Raw genomic sequence first — 26,356 nt, forward strand, 5'->3', positions numbered from 1 at the left:
CTGCTGTGAACCGCTGAGGTGCTTTAGGCTGTCTGGCCGGGCCTGGGGAAGAGACGCAACGGGGCAGAGGGGCAGCTGGCTTTAGCAGGGTGTCCTAGCCGAATTCAGCGCTGTGCTAACATCTCCTCTGCCTGCCACTTCCCTCCCTATCGCCTGCACCCTGGGGGGCTCAGGGAGCCTGCAAAGGGCTTTCCGGGGGCCTTGGGGCTCTACCTCTGTGGCTTTCTGAGAGTTCCCTTCAGCTTATTTGCCGTAAGCCTTTCGCAGCTTCCCCACTGCCTCAGCTGGCCATTAGCTACCCTTTGGGCACCCCCACCCCAGGCCTTGTGCCAGGCGCTGCACAGCCCATGAGACACAGGCCCTGTCCCAGAGATCATCGGCCTCGTTGCCCCTGGCACTGGCTGGGGCTGTATGTATCTAGCCAGGTCTGGCTCTGCCCAGGGACCCCCAGCGAGCTGTGCTCCCGGAGGGCTCCTGCTAGTGGTACTGCTCATCGCTGGCCCTGCTGTGCCACCCCAGGACGACTGTACACACACACAACGCCCAGTTGTGTGACCCTAGGGTGATTGTACACACACATACAGCCCCACTGTGCCTCCTTGGGTGACTGTACACACACACAGATTCCCATTGTGTGACCCCAGGGCAACTGTACACACACACACAAAACGCCCAGTTGTGTGACCCTAGGGTGACTGTACACACACACACACACACACACACACACATGGTGTGACCCTAGGGTGACTGTACATACACACACACACACAGCCCCACTGTGTGACCCCCCCAGGGTGACTGTATACACACACACAGACACAGACACCCCCCCGTGGTGTGACCCTAGGGTGACTGAACATACACACACACACAGCCCCAATGTGTGACCCCCCAGGGTGACTGTACACATACATACAGCCCCACTGTGCCCCCTGGCAAGTGTACACACACAGAGTTCTGTTGTGTGACCCCAGGATGACTGTACACACACACTGCCCAGTTATGTGACCCTATGGCTACTTTACATACACACACAGCCCTATTGTGTGACCCTAGGGTGACTGCACGCATACGCGCGCACGCACACACACACACACACACACAGCCCCATTGTGTGACCCCCTCCCAGGGCAACTGTACACACACATACAACCCCTCTAAGCTCCCCGGGTAAATGTACACACACACAACCCCATTGTGTGACCCCAGGGCAACTACACACACAGAGAGAATCCTGTTGTGTGACCCCAGGATGACTGTACACAAACATACAGCCCCAGTGTGTCCCCCTGACCCCTCAGGGTGACCTTACACACACACAGGCTGGTTGTGTGACACTAGGACTGTTGAATAAGTGTGTTGCCATTGTATTATTTCAACAGAGGGTCCTGTGGCACCTTTAAGACTAACAGAAGTATTGGGAGCATAAGCTTTCGTGGGTAAGAACCTCACTTCTTCAGATGCAAGTAATGGAAATCTCCAGAGGCAGGTATAAATCAGTGTGGAGATAACGAGGTTAGTTCAATCAGGGAGGGTGAGGTGCTCTGCTAGCAGTAGACGTGTGAACACCAAGGGAGGAGAAACTGCTTCTGTAGTTGGATAGCCATTCACAGTCTTTGTTTAATCCTGATCTGATGGTGTCAAATTTGCAAATGAACTGGAGCTCAGCAGTTTCTCTTTGGAGTCTGGTCCTGAAGTTTTTTTGCTGTAAGATGGCTACCTTAACATCTGCTATTGTGTGGCCAGGGAGGTTAAAGTGTTCTCCTACAGGTTTTTGTATATTGCCATTCCTGATATCTGACTTGTGTCCATTTATCCTCTTGCGTAGTGACTGTCCAGTTTGGCCAATGTACATAGCAGAGGGGCATTGCTGGCACATGATGGCATATATAACATTGGTGGACGTACACCATCCTAGCCACCATGGATGTAGAGGCTCTCTACACAAACATCCCACACACAGATGGAATACAAGCTGTCAGGAACAGTATCCCTGATGATGACACAGCACAACTTATTGCTGAGCTCTGTGACTTTATCCTCACGCACAATTATTTCAAATTTGGTGACAATATATACCTCCAGACCAGTGGCACCGCTATGGGCACCCGCATGGCCCCACAATATGCCAACATCTTTATGGCTGACCTGGAACAACGCTTCCTCAGCTCTCGTCCACTCACGCCCCTTCTCTACCTACGCTACATTGATGACATCTTCATCATCTGGACCCATGGGAAGGAGACCCTGGAAGAATTCCACCATGATTTCAACAGCTTCCACCCCACCATCAACCTCAGCCTGGACCAATCTACACGGGAGGTCCACTTCCTGGACACCACAGTACAAATAAGCAATGGCCACGTTAACACCACCCTATACCGAAAACCCACCGACCGCTATGCCTACCTTCATGCCTCCAGCTTCCACCCTGGACACACCACACGATCCATCGTCTACAGCCAAGCACTGAGGTACAACCGCATCTGCTCCAACCCCTCAGACAGAGACCAACACCTGCAAGATCTTCACCAAGCATTCTCAAAACTACGATACCCACACAAGGAAATAAAGGAACAAATCAACAGAGCCAGACGTGTACCCAGAAGCCTCCTGCTACAAGACAGGCCCAAAAAAGAAACCAACAGAACTCCACTGGCCATCACCTACAGCCCTCAGCTTAAACCTCTCCAACGCATCATCAGTGATCTACAACCCATCCTGGACAATGACCCCTCACTTTCACAGACCTTGGGAGGCAGGCCAGTCCTCGCCCACAGACAACCCGCCAACCTTAAGCATATTCTCACCAGCAACCACGCACCGCACCATAACAACTCTAACTCAGGAACCAACCCATGCAACAAACCTCGATGCCAGCTCTGCCCACATATCTACACCAGCAGCACTATCACAGGACCTAACCAGATCAGCTACAACATCACCGGCTCATTCACCTGCACGTCCACCAATGTTATATATGCCATCATGTGCCAGCAATGCCCCTCTGCTATGTACATTGGCCAAACTGGACAGTCACTACGCAAGAGGATAAATGGACACAAGTCAGATATCAGGAATGGCAATATACAAAAACCTGTAGGAGAACACTTTAACCTCCCTGGCCACACAATAGCAGATGTTAAGGTAGCCATCTTACAGCAAAAAAACTTCAGGACCAGACTCCAAAGAGAAACTGCTGAGCTCCAGTTCATTTGCAAATTTGACACCATCAGATCAGGATTAAACAAAGACTGTGAATGGCTATCCAACTACAGAAGCAGTTTCTCCTCCCTTGGTGTTCACACGTCTACTGCTAGCAGAGCACCTCACCCTCCCTGATTGAACTAACCTCGTTATCTCCACACTGATTTATACCTGCCTCTGGAGATTTCCATTACTTGCATCTGAAGAAGTGAGGTTCTTACCCACGAAAGCTTATGCTCCCAATACTTCTGTTAGTCTTAAAGGTGCCACAGGACCCTCTGTTGCTTTTTACAGATTCAGACTAACACGGCTACCCCTCTGATACTTGACACCATGCAAGGCACTGCATTTAGCCGTATGGAATGGAAATCTATCAACCTCATGAAGAAACTTGCACAAATACAGACCGATATCATCTTCCTTTCCAAATGCAAACGGATGGACATCATACCAAATGGACTGAAGGTGAAAAATCCATTGCTATCTACATACTGCACAGACCACAGTGAGAGATTATGCCATACACTATCAAAGAAACTGAGGAACCATCTGATCAGCATCCTATACAGCAAACAGGTAAACATCAAGAAAGAGCTCTCCAACCTGGAGACTTTCATAAATAACCAACCCTCCACACAAATGGACTTTACTAAAATAAGACAGGAGATCTACATTACACACTTCACCTCTCTACAAAGGAAAAAGGACCGTAAGCTGTCTAAAATCCTACCTGGCACATGGGGCCACAACAGGGGTACCCCTAACTCACCCAGCAATATCGTCAATTTATCCAGCTACACACTCAACCCAGCAGAGGAGTCTGTCCTATCTCGAGGACTCTCTTTTTGCCCCAGCACCCCCACGAACATGATACAGTTCTGCGGTGATCTGGAAGCCTACTTTCGCCGCCTCCGACTCAAAGAATACTTTCAAGATAACACTGAACAGCGCACTGATACACAGATACCCTCCCACCAACAACACAGGAAGAAGAACTCCACATGGACTCCTCCTGAGGGTCGAAATGACAGTCTGGACCTATACATAGAATGCTTCCGCCGACGTGCACAGGCAGAAATTGTGGAAAAACAACATCGCTTGCCTCATAACCTAAGTCGTGCAGAACGCAATGCCATCCACAGCCTCAGAAACCACCCTGACATTATCATCAAAGAGGCTGATAAAGGAGGTGCTGTTGTCATCATGAACAGGTCTGACTACCAGAAGGAGGCCGCCAGACAACTCTCCAATACCAAATTCTACAGGCCACTTTCCTCAGATCCCACTGAGGAATACACTAAGAAACTGCACCATCTACTCAGGACACTCCCTACACTAACACAGGAACAAATCAACATACCCTTAGAGCCCCGACCGGGGTTATTCTATCTACTACCCAAGATCCACAAACCTGGAAATCCTGGACGCCCCATCATCTCGGGCATTGGCACTCTCACTGAAGGACTGTCTGGATATGTGGACTCCCTACTCAGACCCTACGCCACCAGCACTCCCAGCTATCTCCGTGACACCACAGATTTCCTGAGAAAACTACAATGCATTGGTGACCTCCCAGAAAACACCATCCTAGCCACCATGGATGTAGAGGCTCTCTACACAAACATCCCACACACAGATGGAATACAAGCTGTCAGGAACAGTATCCCTGATGATGACACAGCACAACTTATTGCTGAGCTCTGTGACTTTATCCTCACGCACAATTATTTCAAATTTGGTGACAATATATACCTCCAGACCAGTGGCACCGCTATGGGCACCCGCATGGCCCCACAATATGCCAACATCTTTATGGCTGACCTGGAACAACGCTTCCTCAGCTCTCGTCCACTCACGCCCCTTCTCTACCTACGCTACATTGATGACATCTTCATCATCTGGACCCATGGGAAGGAGACCCTGGAAGAATTCCACCATGATTTCAACAGCTTCCACCCCACCATCAACCTCAGCCTGGACCAATCTACACGGGAGGTCCACTTCCTGGACACCACAGTACAAATAAGCAATGGCCACGTTAACACCACCCTATACCGAAAACCCACCGACCGCTATGCCTACCTTCATGCCTCCAGCTTCCACCCTGGACACACCACACGATCCATCGTCTACAGCCAAGCACTGAGGTACAACCGCATCTGCTCCAACCCCTCAGACAGAGACCAACACCTGCAAGATCTTCACCAAGCATTCTCAAAACTACGATACCCACACAAGGAAATAAAGGAACAAATCAACAGAGCCAGACGTGTACCCAGAAGCCTCCTGCTACAAGACAGGCCCAAAAAAGAAACCAACAGAACTCCACTGGCCATCACCTACAGCCCTCAGCTTAAACCTCTCCAACGCATCATCAGTGATCTACAACCCATCCTGGACAATGACCCCTCACTTTCACAGACCTTGGGAGGCAGGCCAGTCCTCGCCCACAGACAACCCGCCAACCTTAAGCATATTCTCACCAGCAACCACGCACCGCACCATAACAACTCTAACTCAGGAACCAACCCATGCAACAAACCTCGATGCCAGCTCTGCCCACATATCTACACCAGCAGCACTATCACAGGACCTAACCAGATCAGCTACAACATCACCGGCTCATTCACCTGCACGTCCACCAATGTTATATATGCCATCATGTGCCAGCAATGCCCCTCTGCTATGTACATTGGCCAAACTGGACAGTCACTACGCAAGAGGATAAATGGACACAAGTCAGATATCAGGAATGGCAATATACAAAAACCTGTAGGAGAACACTTTAACCTCCCTGGCCACACAATAGCAGATGTTAAGGTAGCCATCTTACAGCAAAAAAACTTCAGGACCAGACTCCAAAGAGAAACTGCTGAGCTCCAGTTCATTTGCAAATTTGACACCATCAGATCAGGATTAAACAAAGACTGTGAATGGCTATCCAACTACAGAAGCAGTTTCTCCTCCCTTGGTGTTCACACGTCTACTGCTAGCAGAGCACCTCACCCTCCCTGATTGAACTAACCTCGTTATCTCCACACTGATTTATACCTGCCTCTGGAGATTTCCATTACTTGCATCTGAAGAAGTGAGGTTCTTACCCACGAAAGCTTATGCTCCCAATACTTCTGTTAGTCTTAAAGGTGCCACAGGACCCTCTGTTGCTTTTTACAGATTCAGACTAACACGGCTACCCCTCTGATACTTGTATTATTTCAGTGCAGTTGAAGATATAAATGCCTTTGTGTTGTCCCCTTACATTGTGGGGTGGGTGGTGGGGAGCGAGGACTCCGGGTTCTATCCCCAGCTCCGATTGCCCCTCTCTGTGCCTCAGTTTCCCCATCTGTACATTTCAGAAAGTAGCACTTGTCCTGTGGTGGACCCCCCACCCCCACCCCGAACCGCTGGTTCTCCTTCCCCAGGTGTAGGCTGGCAGCTCCCTTCCCCCACCTGGGCTGGGCTGCTGGGGGAAGGGGGAGTGTAGGAGCCGATCCTCCCAGGCCAGGTGTGAGGAGATCAAAAAACCCATCCTGCGCCCCTTCCCTGTCTGTCCCAGCACAGCATCCGCAGCCCCAGCCCAGATGGCCCCCTGGCTACCAGGCACTGGGCTCGGGGCAGAGCCCTTCAGCCCTGCACTGGGCATGGGCCAGATTCAGCCGCACACCCATGTCCCCATAGAGCCCCCTCCCACCCCCAGGACTCCTGGGTTCTATCCCAGCTTGGCGCTGGGGGGCGGGGGGGAAGGGATTCGTGGTTAGAACAGGGGGGCTGGGAATCAGTCAACTAAATGGGATGGTGCTGCCAGGAACACAGCAACATGCTGGGGCTTTGGGGCTAACGCCGAGTATGGGAACAAAACAACCCCTCCTCAGCCCCTGCCCTGCTCCCCCTTCTGAGCCCCCAACCCCACAGCATGGAGCCCCCTGCAAAGCCTGGCACCCGGCTACCTGCAGCACAGCGCCCCCTGCTGTGCCCCCCGCCCTGCAGCACAGCGCCCCCTGCTGTGCCCCCTGCTGTGCCCCCCGCCCTGCAGCACAGCGCCCCCTGCTGAGCCCCCCGCCCTGCAACCCAGCGCCCCCTGCTGTGCCCCCCGCCCTGCAGCACAGCGCCCCCTGCTGTGCCCCCTGCTGTGCCCCCCGCCCTGCAGCACAGCGCCCCCTGCTGTGCCCCCTGCTGTGCCCCCCGCCCTGCAGCACAGCGCCCCCTGCTGTGCCCCCCACCCTGCAACCCAGCGCCCCCTGCTGAGCCCCCCGCCCTGCAACCCAGCGCCCCCTGCTGTGCCCCCTGCCCAGTGCCCTGCAGCACAGCGCCCCCTGCTGTGCCCCCTGCTGTGCCCCCCGCCCTGCAGCACAGCGCCCCCTGCTGTGCCCCCTGCTGTGCCCCCCACCCTGCAGCACAGCGCCCCCTGCTGAGCCCCCCGCCCTGCAGCACAGCGCCCCCTGCTGTGCCCCCGCCCTGCAACCCAGCGCCCCCTGCTGTGCCCCCTGCCCAGTGCCCTGCAGCACAGCGCCCCCTGCTGTGCCCCCTGCCCAGTGCCCTGCAGCACAGCGCCCCCTGGTGTGCCCCCTGGTGTGCCCCCCGCCCTGCAACCCAGCGCCCCCTGCTGAGCCCCCCGCCCTGCAGCACAGCGTCCCCTGCTGTGCCCCCTGCCCAGTGCCCTGCAGCATGGCACCCCCGGGTGCTGGGGGACCTCACTGTGGGGGCACACAGGGAACTCAGTCTCTAGGGGTGGATGCGCTGGCCCTAGACAGGGCAACTGAGCGGTGGGGGCTCCTAGTCAGTGGCACCATGGGGCCAGTTCCCTCCCCTGTGACCCTGCTGGGCCCCGGGGGGGGGGGCACCAGCATCCCCAGCAGGGGCCCCAGCAATGGGAACAGCCCTGCCAGGCGCTTTCTGGTGCTGCGTCTCCATGGGTCACTGCACCCTGCCCGAGGGCAAAGTCCCCCTGGACCAACCCCCACCCCGCCACGCTCGGGCTGTGGGACATAGAATTCATTAACTCTTCACTGTGGGGCTGGGAGCCAGGACTCCTGGGTTCTGTGCCCAGCTCTGGGAGGGGAGTGGGGTCTGGTGGGTTAAAGCAGGCGGGGCTGGGAGCCAGGACTCCTGAGTTCTGTGCCCAGCTCTGGGAGGGGAGTGGGGTCTGGTGGGTTAAAGCAGGCGGGGGCTGGGAGCCAGGACTCCTGGGTTCTATTCCTGGTACAGGGAGGGGGAGTTCTAGTGGTTACAGGGGCGGAGGCTTGGAGCCCCCCCCCTCGGGTCTCCAGGCCCCTATTTCATCCCCAGGCCTACTTTCCCCTCCCTCCATCCCTCTGGTACCACAGCAACCCCGGGCGGGAGGGTGACAGGAGCCCACGGGGCTGGCTGAATGGGGAGGAGTGGGGGGGGGGGTGTCGACAGCAGGAGGGTGGGGCAGGGGGGCAGGCAGGTTCCCAGGCTGGGTGCTGAGGCCCTGTGACTCCTCTAGGGTAAGATATGGGGCTGCTGAGTGGGGGCAGGATGCCAGGGTCAGCCCCAGGGCCGTGTGCTGGGGGGGGGGGGGGGGGTCCCAGCCAGCTGGGGAGAGTCAGTGCAACAGCCTGTGCTGATAACCAGGAAGGGGGGGGTCATTCCCAGCCCCATTAACCCCCATCCTGTTCCAGGGGGCCCCACGGTGCCGTGCTGGTCGCTGCCCAAGGTTGTGGCTGTCGTGACTGGTGGTTTCCTGCTCTTAGCCGGCATCGGAGCCAGCGTGTGGGCCATTGGTAAGAACCTGGCCCCCCAGGACCCCTCACTCCCGAGGTGCAACCCCCTGGTATCCCAGCCCTGGGCTCCCCCCACCCAGCCCTGCCCGGGCCCCTCACTCCCAACCTGCAGCCCCCTGCTAGCCCCCCACTACCCCTCCCCAACCGGCAAATGCCCCTTACTCCTGTCCTATAGCCCCCTGCTAGCCCCACCTGCCAGCCCTGCCTGTGCCCCCCCCCCCCCAGCTCACATTCCCTGATGCCATATCCTCATTCCTCATAATCACAGCCATGGGCGCACCGGGAGCTCCCCCTCCTGCTGCCCCCTGCTGGGCATGGTGGGCTCTGCATGTACTCTAAGGCTCTCTTGTCTCTTGCAGTGACGTCTGTGCTGGGGAGCGACAGTGAAGGACTGTATGGTGGTAAGTGGGGGAGCCCCCTGCTCAGGGCCATATGACTGGGAGCTACTGCCCCCCTCAATAGGGGGGTCTGACACCCTCCCCCTTGTGCACACCAGGGCAGGGCCCGAATCCCCCTGCTCTAACCCACCAGCCCCCACTCCCCTCCCAGAGCCGGGGATAGAACCCAGGAGTCCTGGTTCATAACCCAACCCAACCCAACCCACCAGACCCCACTCTCCTCCCAGAACCAGGCATAGAACCCAGGAGTCCTGACTCCCAGTGGAGGGCCCTCGTCCACTGGATCCAGCTGCCATTTTGTGGGTGTTAGTAGGAAATTGGCTGGTCTGTGAACAGCCCAGAACCCTGCCCTGATCCACCCTCCCTGTTGCTAAGTATCCGGGGGTAGCCGTGTTAGTCTGTATCCACAAAAACAACAAGGAGTCCGGTGGCACCTTAAAGACTAACAGATTTATTTGGGCATAAGCTTTCGTGGGTAAAAAACCCACTTCTTGGGTAAAAACAACACTGAAGAAGTGGGGTTTTTACCCACGAAAGCTTAGGCCCAAATAAATCTGTTAGTCTTTCAGGTGCCACCGGACTCCTCCCTGTTGCTGGGAGGCCGGGGACGGCTGCTGTAGGGCTGAGAGTGGCCACTGGAGGGAGACATGGACACAGGCTGACCCAGGGTGCTCGTGCAGGGCTGGAGGGGAGGTGGAGGGTGACACAGGAAGTTCTTAGACCATTGCTCAGCGCTGCCCCCTCCCACCCCACAGTCCAGGTCAGTTCGGCCGACCTCCGGCTCACCCTGTACGATGAGAGCGAGAGCAAATGGCGCCTCGTCTGCTCCACCTCCTCCAATGCCCTGGTAGCTGCACTGAGCTGCGCAGAGATGGGTTTCATCAGGTACCAGCCTGGGATAGCAGGGGCTGCGGGTCGGGAGTGAGGGGCACTGACAGAGCTGGGGAGGGGGGAGCCCAGGGCTGGGAGAGCAGGGGCTGCGGGTCGGGAGTGAGGCGCACCAGCAGAGCTGGGGCTTGGTGGGGAGCCCAGGGCTGGGAGAGCAGGGGCTGCGGGTCGGGAGTGAGGCGCACCAGCAGAGCTGGGGCTTGGTGGGGAGCCCAGGGCTGGGAGAGCAGGGGCTGCGGGTCGGGAGTGAGGGGCACTGACAGAGCTGGGGGGGACCCAAGGCTGGGATAGCAGGGGCTGCGGGTCGGGAGTGAGGGGCACTGACAGAGCTGGGGAGGGGGGAGCCCAGGGTGGGGATAGTAGGGGCTGCGGGTCGGGAGTGAGGGGCACTGACAGAGCTCGGGAGGGGGGAGCCCAGGGCTGGGATAGCAGGGGCTGCGGGTCGGGAGTGAGGGGCGCTGACAGAGCTGGGGGGGACCCAAGGCTGGGATAGCAGGGGCTGCGGGTCGGGAGTGAGGGGCACTAACACAGCTGGGGATGGGGGAGCCCAGGGCTGGGATAGCAGGGGCTGCGGGTCGGGAGTGAGGGGCACTGACAGAGCTGGGGAGGGGGGAGCCCAGGGCTGGGATAGCAGGGGCTGCGGGTCGGGAGTGAGGGGCACTGACAGAGCTGGGGAGGGGGGAGCCCAGGGTGGGGATAGCAGGGGCTGCGGGTCGGGAGTGAGGGGCACTGACAGAGCTGGGGAGGGGGGAGCCCAGGGTGGGGATAGCAGGGGCTGCGGGTCGGGAGTGAGGGGCACTGACAGAGCTGGGGAGGGGGCAGCCCAGGGCTGGGATAGCAGGGGCTGCGGGTCGGGAGTGAGGGGCACTGACAGAGCTGGGGAGGGGGGAGCCCAGGGTGGGGATAGTAGGGGCTGCGGGTCGGGAGTGAGGGGCACTGACAGAGCTCGGGAGGGGGGAGCCCAGGGCTGGGATAGCAGGGGCTGCGGGTCGGGAGTGAGGGGCACTAACACAGCTGGGGATGGGGGAGCCCAGGGCTGGGATAGCAGGGGCTGCGGGTCGGGAGTGAGGGGCACTGACAGAGCTGGGGAGGGGGGAGCCCAGGGCTGGGATAGCAGGGGCTGCGGGTCGGGAGTGAGGGGCACTGACAGAGCTGGGGAGGGGGGAGCCCAGGGTGGGGATAGCAGGGGCTGCGGGTCGGGAGTGAGGGGCACTGACAGAGCTGGGGAGGGGGGAGCCCAGGGTGGGGATAGCAGGGGCTGCGGGTCGGAAGTGAGGGGCACTGACAGAGCTGGGGAGGGGGCAGCCCAGGGCTGGGATAGCAGGGGCTGCGGGTCGGGAGTGAGGGGCACTGACAGAGCTGGGGAGGGGGGAGCCCAGGGTGGGGATAGCAGGCGCTGTAGGTCGGGAGTGAGGGGCACTGACAGAACTGGGGAGGGGGGAGCCCAGGGTGGGGATAGCAGGGGCTGCGGGTCGGGAGTGAGGGGCACTGACAGAGCTGGGGAGGGGGGAGCCCAGGGTGGGGATAGCAGGGGCTGCGGGTCGGGAGTGAGGGGCGCTGACAGAGCTGGGGAGGGGGGAGCCCAGGGCTGGGATAGCAGGGGCTGCGGGTCGGGAGTGAGGGGCACTGACAGAGCTGGGGAGGGGGGAGCCCAGGGTGGGGATAGTAGGGGCTGCGGGTCGGGAGTGAGGGGCACTGACAGAGCTGGGGAGGGGGGAGCCCAGGGCTGGGATAGCAGGGGCTGCGGGTCGGGAGTGAGGGGCACTAACACAGCTGGGGAGGGGGGAGCCCAGGGCTGGGATAGTAGGGGCTGCGGGTCGGGAGCGAGGGGCACTGACAGAGCTGGGGAGGGGGCAGCCCAGGGCTGGGATAGTAGGGGCTGCGGGTCGGGAGTGAGGGGCACTAACACAGCTGGGGATGGGGGAGCCCAGGGCTGGGATAGCAGGGGCTGCGGGTCGGGAGCGAGGGGCACTGACAGAGCTGGGGAGGGGGGAACCCAGGGCTGGGATAGCAGGGGCTGCGGGTCGGGAGTGAGGGGCACTGACAGAGCTGGGGAGGGGGGAGCCCAGGGCTGGGATAGTAGGGGCTGCGGGTCGGGAGTGAGGGGCACTGACAGAGCTGGGGAGGGGGGAGCCCAGGGCTGGGATAGCAGGGGCTGCGGGTCGGGAGTGAGGGGCGCTGACAGAGCTGGGGAGGGGGGAGCCCAGGGCTGGGATAGCAGGGGCTGCGGGTCGGGAGTGAGGGGCACTGGCAGAGCTGGGGAGGGGGGAGCCCAGGGCTGGGATAGCAGGGGCTGTAGGTCGGGAGTGAGGGGCACTGACAGAGCTCAGGAGGGGAGGGCCCAGGGCTGGGATAGCAGGGGCTGCGGGTCGGGAGTGAGGGGCGCTGACAGAGCTGGGGAGGGGGGAGCCCAGGGCTGGGATAGCAGGGGCTGCGGGTCGGGAGTGAGGGGCGCTGACAGAGCTGGGGAGGGGGGAGCCCAGGGCTGTGATAGCAGGGGCTGTAGGTCGGGAGTGAGGGGCACTGACAGAGCTGGGGAGGGGGGAGCCCAGGGCTGGGATAGCAGGGGCTGTAGGTCGGGAGTGAGGGGCGCTGACAGAGCTGGGGAGGGGGGAGCCCAGGGCTGGGATAGCAGGGGCTGCGGGTCGGGAGTGAGGGGCACTGACAGAGCTGGGGAGGTGGGAGCCCAGGGCTGGGATAGCAGGGGCTGCGGGTCGGGAGTGAGGGGCACTGACAGAGCTGGGGAGGGGGGAGCCCAGGGCTGGGATAGCAGGCGCTGTAGGTCGGGAGTGAGGGGCACTGACAGAGCTGGGGAGGGGGGAGCCCAGGGCTGGGATAGCAGGGGCTGTAGGTCGGGAGTGAGGGGCACTGACAGAGCTGGGGAGGGGGGAGCCCAGGGCTGGGATAGCAGGCGCTGTAGATCGGGAGTGAGGGGCACTGACAGAGCTGGGGAGGGGGGAGCCCAGGGTGGGGATAGCAGGGGCTGCGGGTCGGGAGTGAGGGGCACTGACAGAGCTGGGGAGGGGGGAGCCCAGGGTGGGGATAGCAGGGGCTGCGGGTCGGGAGTGAGGGGCACTGACAGAGCTGGGGAGGGGGCAGCCCAGGGCTGGGATAGCAGGGGCTGCGGGTCGGGAGTGAGGGGCACTGACAGAGCTGGGGAGGGGGGAGCCCAGGGTGGGGATAGTAGGGGCTGCGGGTCGGGAGTGAGGGGCACTGACAGAGCTCGGGAGGGGGGAGCCCAGGGCTGGGATAGCAGGGGCTGCGGGTCGGAAGTGAGGGGCACTGACAGAGCTGGGGAGGGGGGAGCCCAGGGTGGGGATAGCAGGGGCTGCGGGTCGGGAGTGAGGGGCACTGACAGAGCTGGGGAGGGGGGAGCCCAGGGTGGGGATAGCAGGGGCTGCGGGTCGGGAGTGAGGGGCACTGACAGAGCTGGGGAGGGGGCAGCCCAGGGCTGGGATAGCAGGGGCTGCGGGTCGGGAGTGAGGGGCACTGACGGAGCTGGGGAGGGGGGAGCCCAGGGTGGGGATAGCAGGCGCTGTAGGTCGGGAGTGAGGGGCGCTGACAGAGCTGGGGAGGGGGGAGCCCAGGGCTGGGATAGCAGGGGCTGTAGGTCAGGAGTGAGGGGCACTGACAGAGCTGGGGAGGGGGGAGCCCAGGGCTGGGATAGCAGGGGCTGCGGGTCGGGAGTGAGGGGCGTTGTGTGGTGGGGCCGATCTCTGACAGGGGTTGGCTGCCTGTGGGTGATGCTGTCCCCTCCCCAGGTCTCTCTGGCACTCGGAGCTGGATGTGGAGCGCGCGGGCACCAATGGGACATCGGGATATTTCTGTGTGGACGAGTCTCGCCTGCCCCTGGCCCAGAGACTCAGTGAGGTCATCTCCATCTGGTGCGTGGGGCGGGGCGGGGGGCTCAGCAGCGGGTGCCGTGCTGCTAGGAGGGGGCAGGGGAACTCTGGGGGCAGCCCTTCCCCCACGCCTGGGCTGCTGGATCCCTGGGAACTGGTTACTCTTATATTGGCATTTTGCTGGGTGTGTATGTGTGTCTGTGTCTGTGCATCTCTGTGTGTGTGCATCTCTGTGTGTGTGTGTGTGTATGTGGCCCGCTGCCCCCTGCTGGAGGGACTTAGCCCTGCTGTGTGTGTGTGCGTCTGTGTGTGTGTGTGTGTGTGTGTGTGTGTCTCCCTGCTGCCCCTGCTGGAGGGGATGGGTCCTACTCTGTGCTGTAGTCTATTTAAAGTGGATTTAGTGATGTGCTATTACACCACTGTGGGTTTGGCTCTGCTGACTCCATTTTCAAGCTCAGCAGAGTGAACGTCACCTCTGCTACCTGCTTTCGACGTAGAGCCCCTAGGAACACACAAAGACCAAGGGTGGTGCCCACACACACAGTCACACAGACAAGGTCTAGTCTGGCTTCCAAGTGTTATTAAAGTTACTGTTAAGGTTCTGCTTCCCCAAGCACATAGAAATCCTCTACAGACCGGTGCACGCGTTACAAAGCCAGCCATACTCACACCCTGAACAGCCGTCTCCGGGCCTGGCGCCTGCCTTGCCGATCGGTCAGCAGGAGAGGGGTGGTTCCTGCTAGAGTTTACCTGTAGGAAGCTCATTTCCCCCAGTCTGGAGCCCTCTTTTATCTGGTGATTCTGACCACACCTAACACTCTGTGTGTGTGAAGGCGTCCACCCTCTTTGTCCTTATCTGTATCGTGTCCCCCAGGAATATTGGGGTACCCTGTTTTACATAGGTTGATTATAGTTCCTTTTAGTCGCATTAGCACGACGTAAACCCTGCGGTTAGGGCACAATGTGCCCTGTGGTCAAAATTACTCTCAGTGTTCATTTTTCACAATACCACCCGTTGCAACAGCTTTTCCAGTAACCTTGTCGTTTGGGGCCATTTTTTGGTCACTTATGTCCAGTATTTCTTAAGCCTATGGCCTAGTAGGACTAAGCTGACATATTACAGGCCTCAGCCTGTAGGCCTGGTGTTCCAGCCCTATTTACTTACATACCTAATGCATCGGACTACTGGTCAATCGTATACTTCTGTAGTCCTACAACTTACATCTGTTTAGCACATAATGATTCTATATGATGTTAGTTAATCATAACATCACATAATAAATGAATGATAATGAAGTGTGTGTGTGTGTGTGTGTGTGTAGGGGATGAGCCCTGCTGTGTGTGTCTGTCCCCATGTGTCCCAGCTCACACCTACTTTCTGTCCTTTTCTGTCGAGCCCTGTCTCTGGGTCAGTGAACGTATGTGGGTCTGAGGTGTGCAAACATGTCCGTGTCTGTGGGAGTGGCACCTTCCCCAGATGCTCAGTGGGGGGTGAACATGCACCTCACACCCCACACATCCCCTCCTGCCTCACCCTCACGCTGACCCTTCACATTTCTCTCTTACAGCGACTGCCCGACGGGCCAGTTCCTTGCGACGCTCTGCCAAGGTATGGAGCCCTCAGCCCTGGGCATAGCCCCATCCAACACCTCGTACTTCCATCCCTCCACCCACCTCCAAACCCACATAGCCAGCCATATACCAACCCATCCATCTCCACACCTACACCCCCCCATCCATCCATCCATCTCCACATCCACTATCCATCCACCCACCTCCATACCCACATAGCCAGCCAGCCATCTACCGACCCATCCATCTTAGCACCGACACCCCCCATCCATCTCCACATCCACTATCCATCCCTCCATCCATATCCATATCCACCCAGCCAGCCATCTACCGACCCATCCATCTCAGCACCAACATCCCCCCCCATCCATCTATCCATCTTCACATCCACTATCCATCCCTTCATCCATCTCCATACCCACATAGCCAGCCAGCCATCTACCGACCCATCCATCTCAGCACCAACATCCCCCCATCCATCTATCCATCTCCGCATCCACTATCCATCCCTCCATCCATCTCCATTCCACACACCCCAGCCACCAATCCATCCATCTCCATATCCACCCTGACAGACAGCCATCTACCTACCCATCCATCTCCGCAACTACACACCCCCTATCTGTCCATTCATCTCCACACCCACTATCAATCCATCCATCCATCCATCTCCATTCCACACCCCATCCCTCCATCTCCATTCTGCACCCCATTCATCCATCCATCTCCATTCCGCACCCCGTCCATCCATCCCTCCATCCATCTCCATTCCACACACACCCCTCCATCCATCCATCCAGCCACACACCCTGTATCCAGCCAGCCAGCCAGCCACCCACCTCCATACCTACACAGCCACCCACCCATCCACTATCCATCTACCCATCCATCTCCACACCACACAGCCAGCCCTCCATCCCTCCATCCCTCCCACACGTCCCATCCATCCGTCCATCTCCACACAGACAGACAGCCCTCCATCCCACCATCCATTCCACACATCCCATCCATCACCATACCACACAGCCAGCCCTCCATCCCTCCATCCATTCCACACATCCCATCCATCCATCCATCCATCTCCACATCCTGTATCCATCCATCCATCCACCTCCATACCCATCCATCCATCCATCTACCCAACCATCCATCTCCACACCTACACACCCCCAGTGATCCATCCATCCACCTCCATACCCACACACCCCGTCCCTCCATTCACCCATGTCCACACCTACACCCCCCATCCATCCATCTCTCCAGCCACCCCCCTGTTCATCTCTCCCGCACACACCTGTCTGCATGTCCATCCCCAGGCACACCTCTCTCTCTCTCTCGTCAGTGCCCATCACAATCAGCCCTAATTGGAGCTGGTTGAAATATTTATTTTTTATTTCCAAGGAAAACGAACATTTTTCAGTCCTGCAGAGGACTTGGATTCTGAAGCGTGGCCGCGGTGCTTGTGGGCAGCATAGCTCAGTTACCTCATGTCCCTGTTCTCGTCCATGGGCTGAGATACCCTGATGCACCAGAGCCAGGGCCTCTCCTCTGGACAGGAACGTTGGGTTTTCAACCAGAGCAGAGGCCTTTCCTGAGAAATTTCATTTTGTCAAAAACCCAATTTTCCATTGAGTCCAATGAAGCTACGGCCGATTTACACGGGTTGGGGGTCTGGCCCCATTGACTCCAATGGAGCTACGGCCGATTGACACGGGCTGGGATCTGGCCCCATTGTGCCAGATCCTGCACAGGCACTTCCTGGCCCTGCAATTTCCAGTTGAAACAGACAAGAGCCAGCATGGAAGAAGCTACAGGATAAAATGCGGCCTCCCGAGTAACGCAGGAAACCTCCCTTGGAGTCAGGGTGTCGGGGGAGTCGCCCTGGGGCTGCCCCGTTGGTTACCCCTGGGACCACGCTGGGGGAGTGGCTGTGGGGGTTGGCTGTCTCCCCCTAGTGGCTGCGGCGGAGCATGGCTGGCACTGACGGGCGTGTCCCCTGCAGACTGTGGGCGCAGGAAGCTATCTGTTGACCGGATCGTGGGGGGCCAGGACGCCAGTCTGGGCAAGTGGCCGTGGCAAGTCAGCCTGCGTTACGACGGCACCCACCTGTGCGGTGGCTCCATCATCTCCAGCGAGTGGGTTGTCACTGCCGCACACTGCTTCCCTGAGTGAGTGCCCAGCCCCAAGCGCGGATGGAACCCAGGAGTCCTGCCTTCAGCCCTGCCCCCTGCTCTAACCACAAGACCCCACTTCCCTCCCAGAGCTGGGCATAGATCCCAGGAGTCCTGGATCCCAGTCCCCCTGCTCTAACCACTAGACCCCACACTCCTGGCAGAGCCAGAGAGAGAACACAGGAGTCCTGGCTCCCAGCCCCCTGCTCTCAGCAGCAGTCCCATCCCTGGTGGGGGAGGGGGTGGCAGCCCCGCCTGGCCCCCTGATGCACTGTGTCCGTCTGTCCATCCCTACAGGAGAAACCGGGTGGTGAGCCGCTGGCGGGTTTTCTCTGGCGCCATCTCTCAGGTGTCCAGCAGGGGGCAGCAGGTGGGGGTGACGGGTGTGGTGTACCACGCGGGCTACCTGCCCTTCCTGGACCCCAACAGCGAGGAGAACGGCAACGACATCGCGCTGGTGCACCTGGCCACGCCCCTCAGCTTCACCGGTGCGTGTGGGCGAGCGGTGACGCCTGGGAGTGCGGGACGCCCGGCGGGGAGCCTGGGGGTCGCCCCACGCACTGCGGGGAGGCACCCATGGGGCTTTGTGCGTGGGGTGCAGTGTGAGAGTGTGAGCATGTTAGTGACTCTGGGTGTGTGGAGCAGTTGTGTGTGGGTGAGGGGTGTCTGTAGTGTGTGCACATTGTGTGTGATGTCTGTGTATGGTGTGTGGCGTGTCTGTGGGTTTTGTGTGTGTGTCTGTTGTGCATTTTGTGTGTGGTGCATTTATCTGCGTGCACAGTGCGATGTGTCCGAGTAGTATGTGTGTTGTGTGTATGGTGTCGAGGTGTGTGTTGTGCATGTATCTCTGTGGGTGTGTGTGGGTGTGTGTGGGTATGTGGGTGTGTGTGGCTGTGTAGCTGTGTGTGGCTGTGTTTGGCTCTGTGTGTGTGTGTGTTTGGGCGTGTGGCTGTGTGTGTGTGTGCGCATGTGGCTTTGTGGGTGTGTGGGTGTGGCTGTGCGGGCATGTGGGTGTGTGGCTGTGTGTGGCTGTGCGGGTGTGTGGCTGTGTGTGGGTGTGGGGCTGTGTGGGCGTGTGGGGGGGTGTGGCTGTGCGGGCGTGTGGTTGTGTGGCTGTGTGTGGGCGTGTGGCTGTGTGGGTGTGTGGCTTTGTGGGTGTGTGGGAGTGGCTGTGCAGGCGTGTGGGTGTGTGGCTGTGCGGGCATGTGGATGTGTGGCTGTGTGTGGGCATGTGGCTGTGTGTGGGTGTGGGGCTGTGTGGGCATGTGGGGGTGTGTGGCTGTGTGTGGGCATGTGGCTGTGTGGGTGTGTGTGGGGAGCTGTGCGGGCGTGTGGCTGTGTGTGGGCGTGCGGGCGTGTGGCTGTGTGTGGGTGTGGCTGTGTGTGGGCGTGTGGCTCTGTGGCTGTGTGTGGCTCTGTGGCTGTGTGTGGCTGTGCGGGCATGTGGCTGTGTGTGGGTGTGCGGGCGTGTGGGTGTGGGGCTGTGTGTGGCTCTGCGGGCGTGTGGGTGTGGGGCTGTGTGTGGGCGTGTGTGGCTGTGTGTGGCTGTGTGGGCGTGTGGCTGTGTGTGGGTTTGTGGCTGTGCGGGCGTGTGGTGGGCATGTGGCTGTGTGTGGGTGTGTGGCTGTGTGTGGGCGTGTGGCTGTGTGGGCATGTGGCGCGCAACCCTTATCTGTGCCTCATGCCCAGGCTCTGTCTTCCCAGAGGACGTCCAGCCCGTCTGCCTCCCGGCACTGGGGCAGCCCCTCCTGGACGGCAAGGTCTGCACTGTGACCGGCTGGGGCAACACCCAGTACTATGGTGAGTGTGCGACCGCCCCTCCCCCCCCACCCCTAGACATGGCCCCGCCCAAGGACACAGGACAAGGCCACGCCCCTCCCTGTGGGAGGCCAGGAGGAGGTGTCCCCATCAGGGTCACACAGCTGGTGGTCTGGGGATGGAGGAAGATGGGCCATTCAGTGACAGAGACCTGTGTTAGAGGCTCCGCTAGGGTTGGCAACTTTCTAATTCCTGGTAACCAGACCCCCAAGGCCCCACCCCACTCCACCTCTTCCCAGGCCCGCCCTCATCGCACCTTCTTCCCCCCCCCCCCCCGGTCGCTCACTGGATCCTCTCAAGGGGGCTGGGGTGTGTGTGCGGGGGTGAGGGCTCCAGCTGGGGGTGCACGCTCTGGGGTGGGGTTGGGGACGAGGGGCTGGGGCAGGGGGTTGGGGTGCGGGAGGGGGTGAGGGCTCCAGCTGGGGGTGCACGCTCTGGGGTGGGGCTGGGGACGAGGGGCTGGGGCAGGGGGTTGGGGTGCGGGAGGGGGTGAGGGCTCCAGCTGGGGGTGCACGCTCTGGGGTGGGGCTGGGGACGAGGGGCTGGGGCAGGGGGTTGGGGTGCGGGAGGTGGGTGAGGGCTCCAGCTGGGGGTGCACGCTCTGGGGTGGGGCTGGGGACGGGGGGCTGGAGCAGGGGATTGGGGTGCGGGAGGGGGTGAGGGCTCCAGCTGGGGGTGCACGCTCTGGGGTGGGGCCGGGGACGGGGGGCTGGGGCAGGGGGTTGGGGTGTTGGAGGGGGTGAGGGCTCCAGCTGGGGGTGCACGCTCTGGGGTGGGGCTGGGGACGGGGGGCTGGGGCAGGGGGTTGGGTTGCGGGAGGGGGTGAGGGCTCCAGCTGGGGGTGCACGCTCTGGGGTGGGGCTGGGGACGAGGGGCTGGGGCAGGGGGTTGGGGTGCGGGTGAGGTGCAGCAAACTAAGGCAGGCTCCCTGCCTGCCCTGGCTCCACACTGCTCCCGGAAGTGTCCGGCATGTCCCTGCAGCCCCTAGGCAGAGGGCCAGGGAGCTCTGCACGCTACGTGCCCACAGGCATTGCCCCCACAGCTCCCCTTGGCCGTGGTTCCCAGCCAATGGGAGCTGCAGGGGTAATGCCTGCGGGTGCTGGCAGGGTGCGGAGCTTCCCTGATCGCTCCTGGGCTTAGGAGCCGCAGGGACATACCGGCTGCTTCTGGGAGCAGCGCAGAGCCAGGGCAGGCAGGGAGCCGACTGGACTTTTAACACCCAGTTAGCGGTGCTGACCGGAGCCACCAGGTCCCTTTCCCACCGGGCGTTCTGCTTGAAAACTGGATGCTTAGCAACCCTAGCCTGCCCCCAGTAACCAGGCTTTTGGTTCAGATGCCATTTAGGGTTGTCAGGTCCCCAAAAAACAGGCACCTGGCAACCCTAAATGGCACCTGGACACAGAAACCAAAACCCGGGTAAAACTGGATGGGGAGCAATGCTAGGCCCCGCCCATGAGGAGGGGCTTCCCAAGATGCCACCCAGAGCAACCCATAATATCGCGACCCCAAGAACCAACTTCAGAAAAGCCCGCCCCCATGGGGGCACAACACTCCGGAGGTCCCTCCTCTATAGGGATGGGTGTCAGTGTTCAGATGCCGGTGTGGATGCCAGGCAGGTGAGGTGCCAGGCTTCAGGTGGAGGCACATAGTGGGCAGGTGGGGGGGGTCACAGTTCAAGTGCCAGGGCAGGTGCCGGGGGGAGTGGGCAGCGTATTCCAGGTAGATGTGGGGCCGGAGTTTGGGGATGGGGCAGGTGCAGGGGTTCAGGCAGGGGGCAGATGCCCTGGTGGTGGGGTGTTGGGTGCAGTTGGGGGGTGGATGCTGGTCAGGCAGGGACTAGGTTCTGGGGGAGGGAGGTGGATCCTGGGTGAGCGGGGGCCAGGTTGGGGGGGGCAATGCAGGACAGGTGGGGGCCAGGTTCGGGGGCAGGTGAAAAGCAGGCAGGTGGGGGCTGGGTTTGGGTGGGGGCAGATGTAGGGCAGGTGGGGGGCAGGTGTGGGCAGGTGGATGCCGGGCAGGCCGGGGGAGTAGATGTCAGGTGGGCGGGGACTGGGTTTGGGTGGGGGACAGATGCCAGGCAGGTGGGGGCTGGTTGCCAGGAGGAGCAGATGCCGGGCAGTCAGGGGCTGAGTGCAGGGGGCATGGTGTTATACTAGAAAATGAAGAACAACAGGATCTTTTCAGGGAATAAGGCAAAATGCCATGTTTATTGTGAATATTGAAAGAATAATTAGAGTAAGCAATCAGTTGTAGCTATAACATCTCATTCACACACACACACACCCACACACACACGTTCTGCAAGGTTGCCAAGTCACTGGCCAGGCGGCCTGGACACGAGGATGGAGCCGGGCCTTGTCAGATGCGCATCCGATGCTCCTGGAAGTTGGTTGCAGAACCAGACCCAAAGTCCTCAGTCTTCAGGGTCTGTTTTTATAGGCATCCATCCTCATGTAAGTCTATGGGGTTTGCCTCGTCATGCTGATCTCATGTTTGACGTAATAGTCAATCACGCAGATGGCACAGCAATGATGGAATGACAGTATGTTGTTGTCTTGTGCTTTGGCCCTCCTGTCCTTGGGGCAATTGTGGGTGGATGCTCTCGGGGTTATTGGGCTATCTCGTCCACTGCATTCTTCAGCCAAACGGCCTTATTTTAAGGCTGGCACCTCAACCTTTAATCTTCCATTTCTTATTCAATCACACATACAATCACACTCACACGCCACCGTGTATCCTGTCACATCTGCATTGTATCACCTCCCATCCTTTAACATAACCAGTCTAAAATCAGTGGGGCATGGCAGACTTCAATAAGTCTATTCACTTGTTACATCTAAAAGGAAACAAACAAGATAAGCATGCAACAGTGGGGAGGGTTCACAAATATTACTCAACAAAGTTGTACCAGCCATAAAGGCCAGCTGTTATCTTGTTAGTTTTAGAACAAACTCTCTGTCTCTGGATGTGCTTCTACAATTAACAGCGACCTTGTGAAGCTGATAAGCAACTTCAATTAACACAGCTCAGCAGTGTGGCTGAGAAACACTCCTTTCTAATGGTCAGGCCAAATTCTGGGTCTGCTCTGGAGTCACCCTGTCTTACATTTCCCATTTCAGAAATATACCAGTTCATAGAATCAGAGAATCTCAGGGTTGGAAGGGACCTCAGGAGGTCATCTAGTCCAACCCCCTGCTCAAAGCCGGACCAATTCCCAACTAAATCATCCCAGCCAGGGCTTTGTCAAGCCTGATCTTAAAAACCTCTAAGGAAGGAGATTCCACCACCTCCCTAGCTAACCCATTCCAGTGCTTCACCACCCTCCTAGTCAAAAAGTTTTTCCTAATATCCAACCTAAACCTCCCCCACTGCAACTTGAGACCATTGCTCCTTGTTCTGTCATCTGGTACCACTGAGAACAGTCTAGATCCATCCTCTTTGGAACCCCCTTTCAGGTAGTTGATAGCAGCTATCAAATCCCCCCTCACTCTTCTCTTCTGCAAACTAAACTATCCCAGTTCCCTCAGCCTCTCCTCATAAGTCATCTGCTCCAGCCCCCTAATCATTTTTGTTGCCCTCCGCTGGACTCCTTCCAATTTTTCCACATCCTTCTTGTACTGTGGGGTCCAAAACTGGACACAGTACTCCAGATGAGGCCTCACCAATTTTGAATAGAGGGGAATGATCACGTCCCTCGATCTGCTGGCAATGACCCTACTTATAAAGCCCCAAAATGCCGTTAGCCTTCTTGGCAACAAGGGCACACTGCTGACTCATATCCAGCTTCTCATCCACTGTATCCCCTAGGTCCTTTTCTGCAGAACTGCTGCCTAGCCATTCGGTCCCTAGTCTGTAGCAGTGCATGGGATTCTTTCATCCTAACTGCAGGACTCTGCACTTGTCCTTGTTGAACCTCATTAGATTTCTTTTGGCCCAATCCTCTAATTTGTCTAGGTCCCTCTGTATCCTATCGCTACCCTCCAGCGTATCTACCACTCCTCCCAGTTTAGTGTCATCTGCAAACTTGCTGAGGGTGCAATCCACGCCATCCTCCAGACCATTAATGAAGATATTGAACAAAACCGGCCCCAGGACCGACCCTTGGGGCACTCCGCTTGATACCGGCTGCCAACTAGACATGGAGCCATTGATCACTACCTGTTGAGCCCGACGATCTAGCCAGCTTTCTATCCACCTTACAGTCCATTCATCCAGCCCATATTTCTTTAACTTGCCGGCAAGAATACTATGGGAGACCATATCAAAAGCTTTGCTAAAGTAAAAGAATAACAGGTCCACTGCTTTCCCCTCATCCACACAGCCAGTTATCTCATCATAGAAGGCAATTAGGTTAGTCAGGCATGACTTGCCCTTGGTGAATCCATGCTGACTGTTCCTGATCACTTTCCTCTCCTCTAAGTGCTTCAGAATTGATTCCTTGAGGACCTGCTCCATGATTTTTCCAGGGACTGAGGTGAGGCTGACTGGCCTGTAGTTCCCCGGATCCTCCGTCTTCCCTCCTCCTTCCCTTTTTAGCAATCCAGTCCAAGAGAAATATACCAATTATCAATGTAATCCAACAATGGATGCTGGGTGGGAGGGGTAGGGGGGAGTATGCCAGGCGGGCAGTGGCCAGGTTCAGGTGGGGGGCAGATGCCGGGCAGGCAGGGGCCAGGTTCAGATGGGGGGTGGAAGCTAGGTGGGCAGGAGCTGGGTTCGGGATGGGGAGGGGAAAAGCCGGGCAGGTGGGGGCCAGGTTCAGATGGGGGGTGGAAGCTAGATGGGCGGGAGCTGGGTTTGTGGGGGGGCAGATGCCAGGCAGGTGGGGGCCAGGTTCAGATGGGGGGGTGGAAGCTAGATGGGCGGGAGCTGGGTTGGGGGGGGGCAGATGTCGGGCAGGCGGGGGCTGGGTGCAGGGGCGGGTGGACACCGGGTGGCTGGATGCAGGGTTCTGGGTGGGGGAAGAAGCAAGGTGGGCAGGGGCTGGGTGCGGGCAAGTGGATACCAGGTGGGCAGGGGCAGGAGGGCATAGATTCTGGGCGGGTGGGGCAGATGTGGGGCAGGCAGTGGCTGGAATCGGGGGGGGAAATGCTGGATGGGTGGGGCGTTTGCCGGGTGGGCGGGAGTCGGGTTTGGGGGGGTGGATGCAGGGCAGGTGGGGGCAGGGCGGGGGACCCCCATGCCCACTCTCCCCCCCATCTCCCCCAGGGCAGCAATCCGGCATCCTGCAGGAGGCCTCCGTGCCCATCATCAGCACCGCTCTGTGCAACTCGCCTGAATACTACGGCAACCAGATCCGCCCCCGCATGTTCTGCGCTGGCTACGCTGAGGGTGGCACCGACGCCTGCCAGGTGGGGCCGGGCGAGACGGGCGGGGCGGGTGGGCAGTGGGGGCCAGTGCTAGGGCACTGACCCCTTCCCTGTCTCCCTCTCGGCAGGGTGACAGCGGGGGTCCCTTTGTGTGTGAGGACAGCATCTCCCGCACCCCGCGCTGGCGGCTCTGCGGCGTGGTCAGCTGGGGCACCGGCTGCGCCCTGCCCCAAAAGCCAGGGGTCTACACCAAGGTTGGCGCCTTCCACGACTGGATCCACCAGGCCATGAAGGTGTGTGGGGCAGGGATGGTCCCTTCAGTCTATTCCCCCTGAGGTGGGATCGGGGTGGGATCCCCTCCCAGGTGGGATCCCCTCAGTCTGCCCCCCCATCCCTCCTACTCTGGTCCCCCCAGAGACAGGAGGGATCATCTCTCCAGTGTATTTGCAAAGGGGTGGGATTGCCCCCCCCCCCTCAGCCTGGTTCCCCCAAGTCTGTCCTGCCCCAGCTGTGCCAGCCCCTGATGCCCGTGTCTCTCTCTGCAGACTCACTCCCTGGCCAGCGGGATCGTTTCCCAGCACTGACCCCCGCTGCCTAGGTTCCCGCACAATGGAGTTACGCCACCCCACCGGCGCCAGCCCTCCCCTCGCCCCCCACACCAGACAGACGCCGCCCCCTCCATTCCAGCCACGAGGGGCAGATGTGCCTACATGACCCACTGGACTTTGCGACCCGACAACCTTCGACCTCTGACCCCACAGTGCCTTGTCTGCATTACTGGAATGAGAGTGTGGGTGGGGGCTGGGGAGGAATGGGTCAGATCCACCTATTACAATGCAGCGTGGCCCTTTAAGCCTCCACCCACCAATGGTGGACTTGTAGATCCACCTATCATAATACAGCACCGGCCCCTTAAGAACCCACCTACCAATGGGGGGATTTGCAGTGCCAGCCCTTTAAGCCTCCACCCACCAATGGGTTCTTCTGCTAGAGCCCAGCTCCTAATAGGGCTGCTCCATAGCCTGCTAGAGTTCTTCATCCTGTGGCGGGGGAGGGGGCTGGAGAAGAGCTTCTCTTTGATTGGTTAACAGTGGTGGGAGTGACTGCATAGGCCACACCCTCTGCCACGCTTCAGCCAACCAGGGTGGAGCTGCCTGGCTTTAACCCCTGCAATTCTGGGCAAGAGCAGCCCCATCAGCCTGGGGCGCCCCAGTGCCAGCAGCTCAGCCCTGCGGTTGGGGGGGGATTAGATCCCGACCCACAGCCCTGGGAGGAACCAGGGCACAGCCCGGGGGGGCTGAGACAAAGCCCTGCACAGGGTGGAGTAGACCCTGACCCACATCCTGGGAGCAATCCCAATACACAGCCCTGGGGGCTGCTGGACACCTGGGTCCAGAGCTGCTGCCC

At 59.3% G+C, this 26,356-nt stretch overlaps 1 protein-coding gene across 1 annotated transcript in view; it reads left to right on the forward strand.

Annotated features, from left to right (window-relative positions):
- The window catches only part of HPN (hepsin), a 38,956-nt gene extending 13,423 nt beyond the window's left edge, over window positions 1-25,533 (forward strand). Inside the window, exons 3-13 of the mRNA XM_065419907.1 lie at window positions 8,850-8,951; window positions 9,311-9,352; window positions 10,105-10,234; window positions 13,999-14,121; window positions 15,648-15,688; window positions 17,654-17,819; window positions 18,120-18,310; window positions 19,527-19,622; window positions 24,849-24,991; window positions 25,078-25,242; window positions 25,495-25,533. Of these exons, the coding sequence (XP_065275979.1) occupies window positions 8,850-8,951; window positions 9,311-9,352; window positions 10,105-10,234; window positions 13,999-14,121; window positions 15,648-15,688; window positions 17,654-17,819; window positions 18,120-18,310; window positions 19,527-19,622; window positions 24,849-24,991; window positions 25,078-25,242; window positions 25,495-25,533 (1,238 nt within the window). The remainder of the gene's footprint in view (window positions 1-8,849; window positions 8,952-9,310; window positions 9,353-10,104; window positions 10,235-13,998; window positions 14,122-15,647; window positions 15,689-17,653; window positions 17,820-18,119; window positions 18,311-19,526; window positions 19,623-24,848; window positions 24,992-25,077; window positions 25,243-25,494) is intronic.
- Window positions 25,534-26,356: the final 823 nt, after the last annotated feature.

This window comes from Emys orbicularis, chromosome 20 (assembly GCF_028017835.1).
Source record: "Emys orbicularis isolate rEmyOrb1 chromosome 20, rEmyOrb1.hap1, whole genome shotgun sequence".
Classification (NCBI taxonomy): Eukaryota; Metazoa; Chordata; order Testudines; family Emydidae; genus Emys; species Emys orbicularis.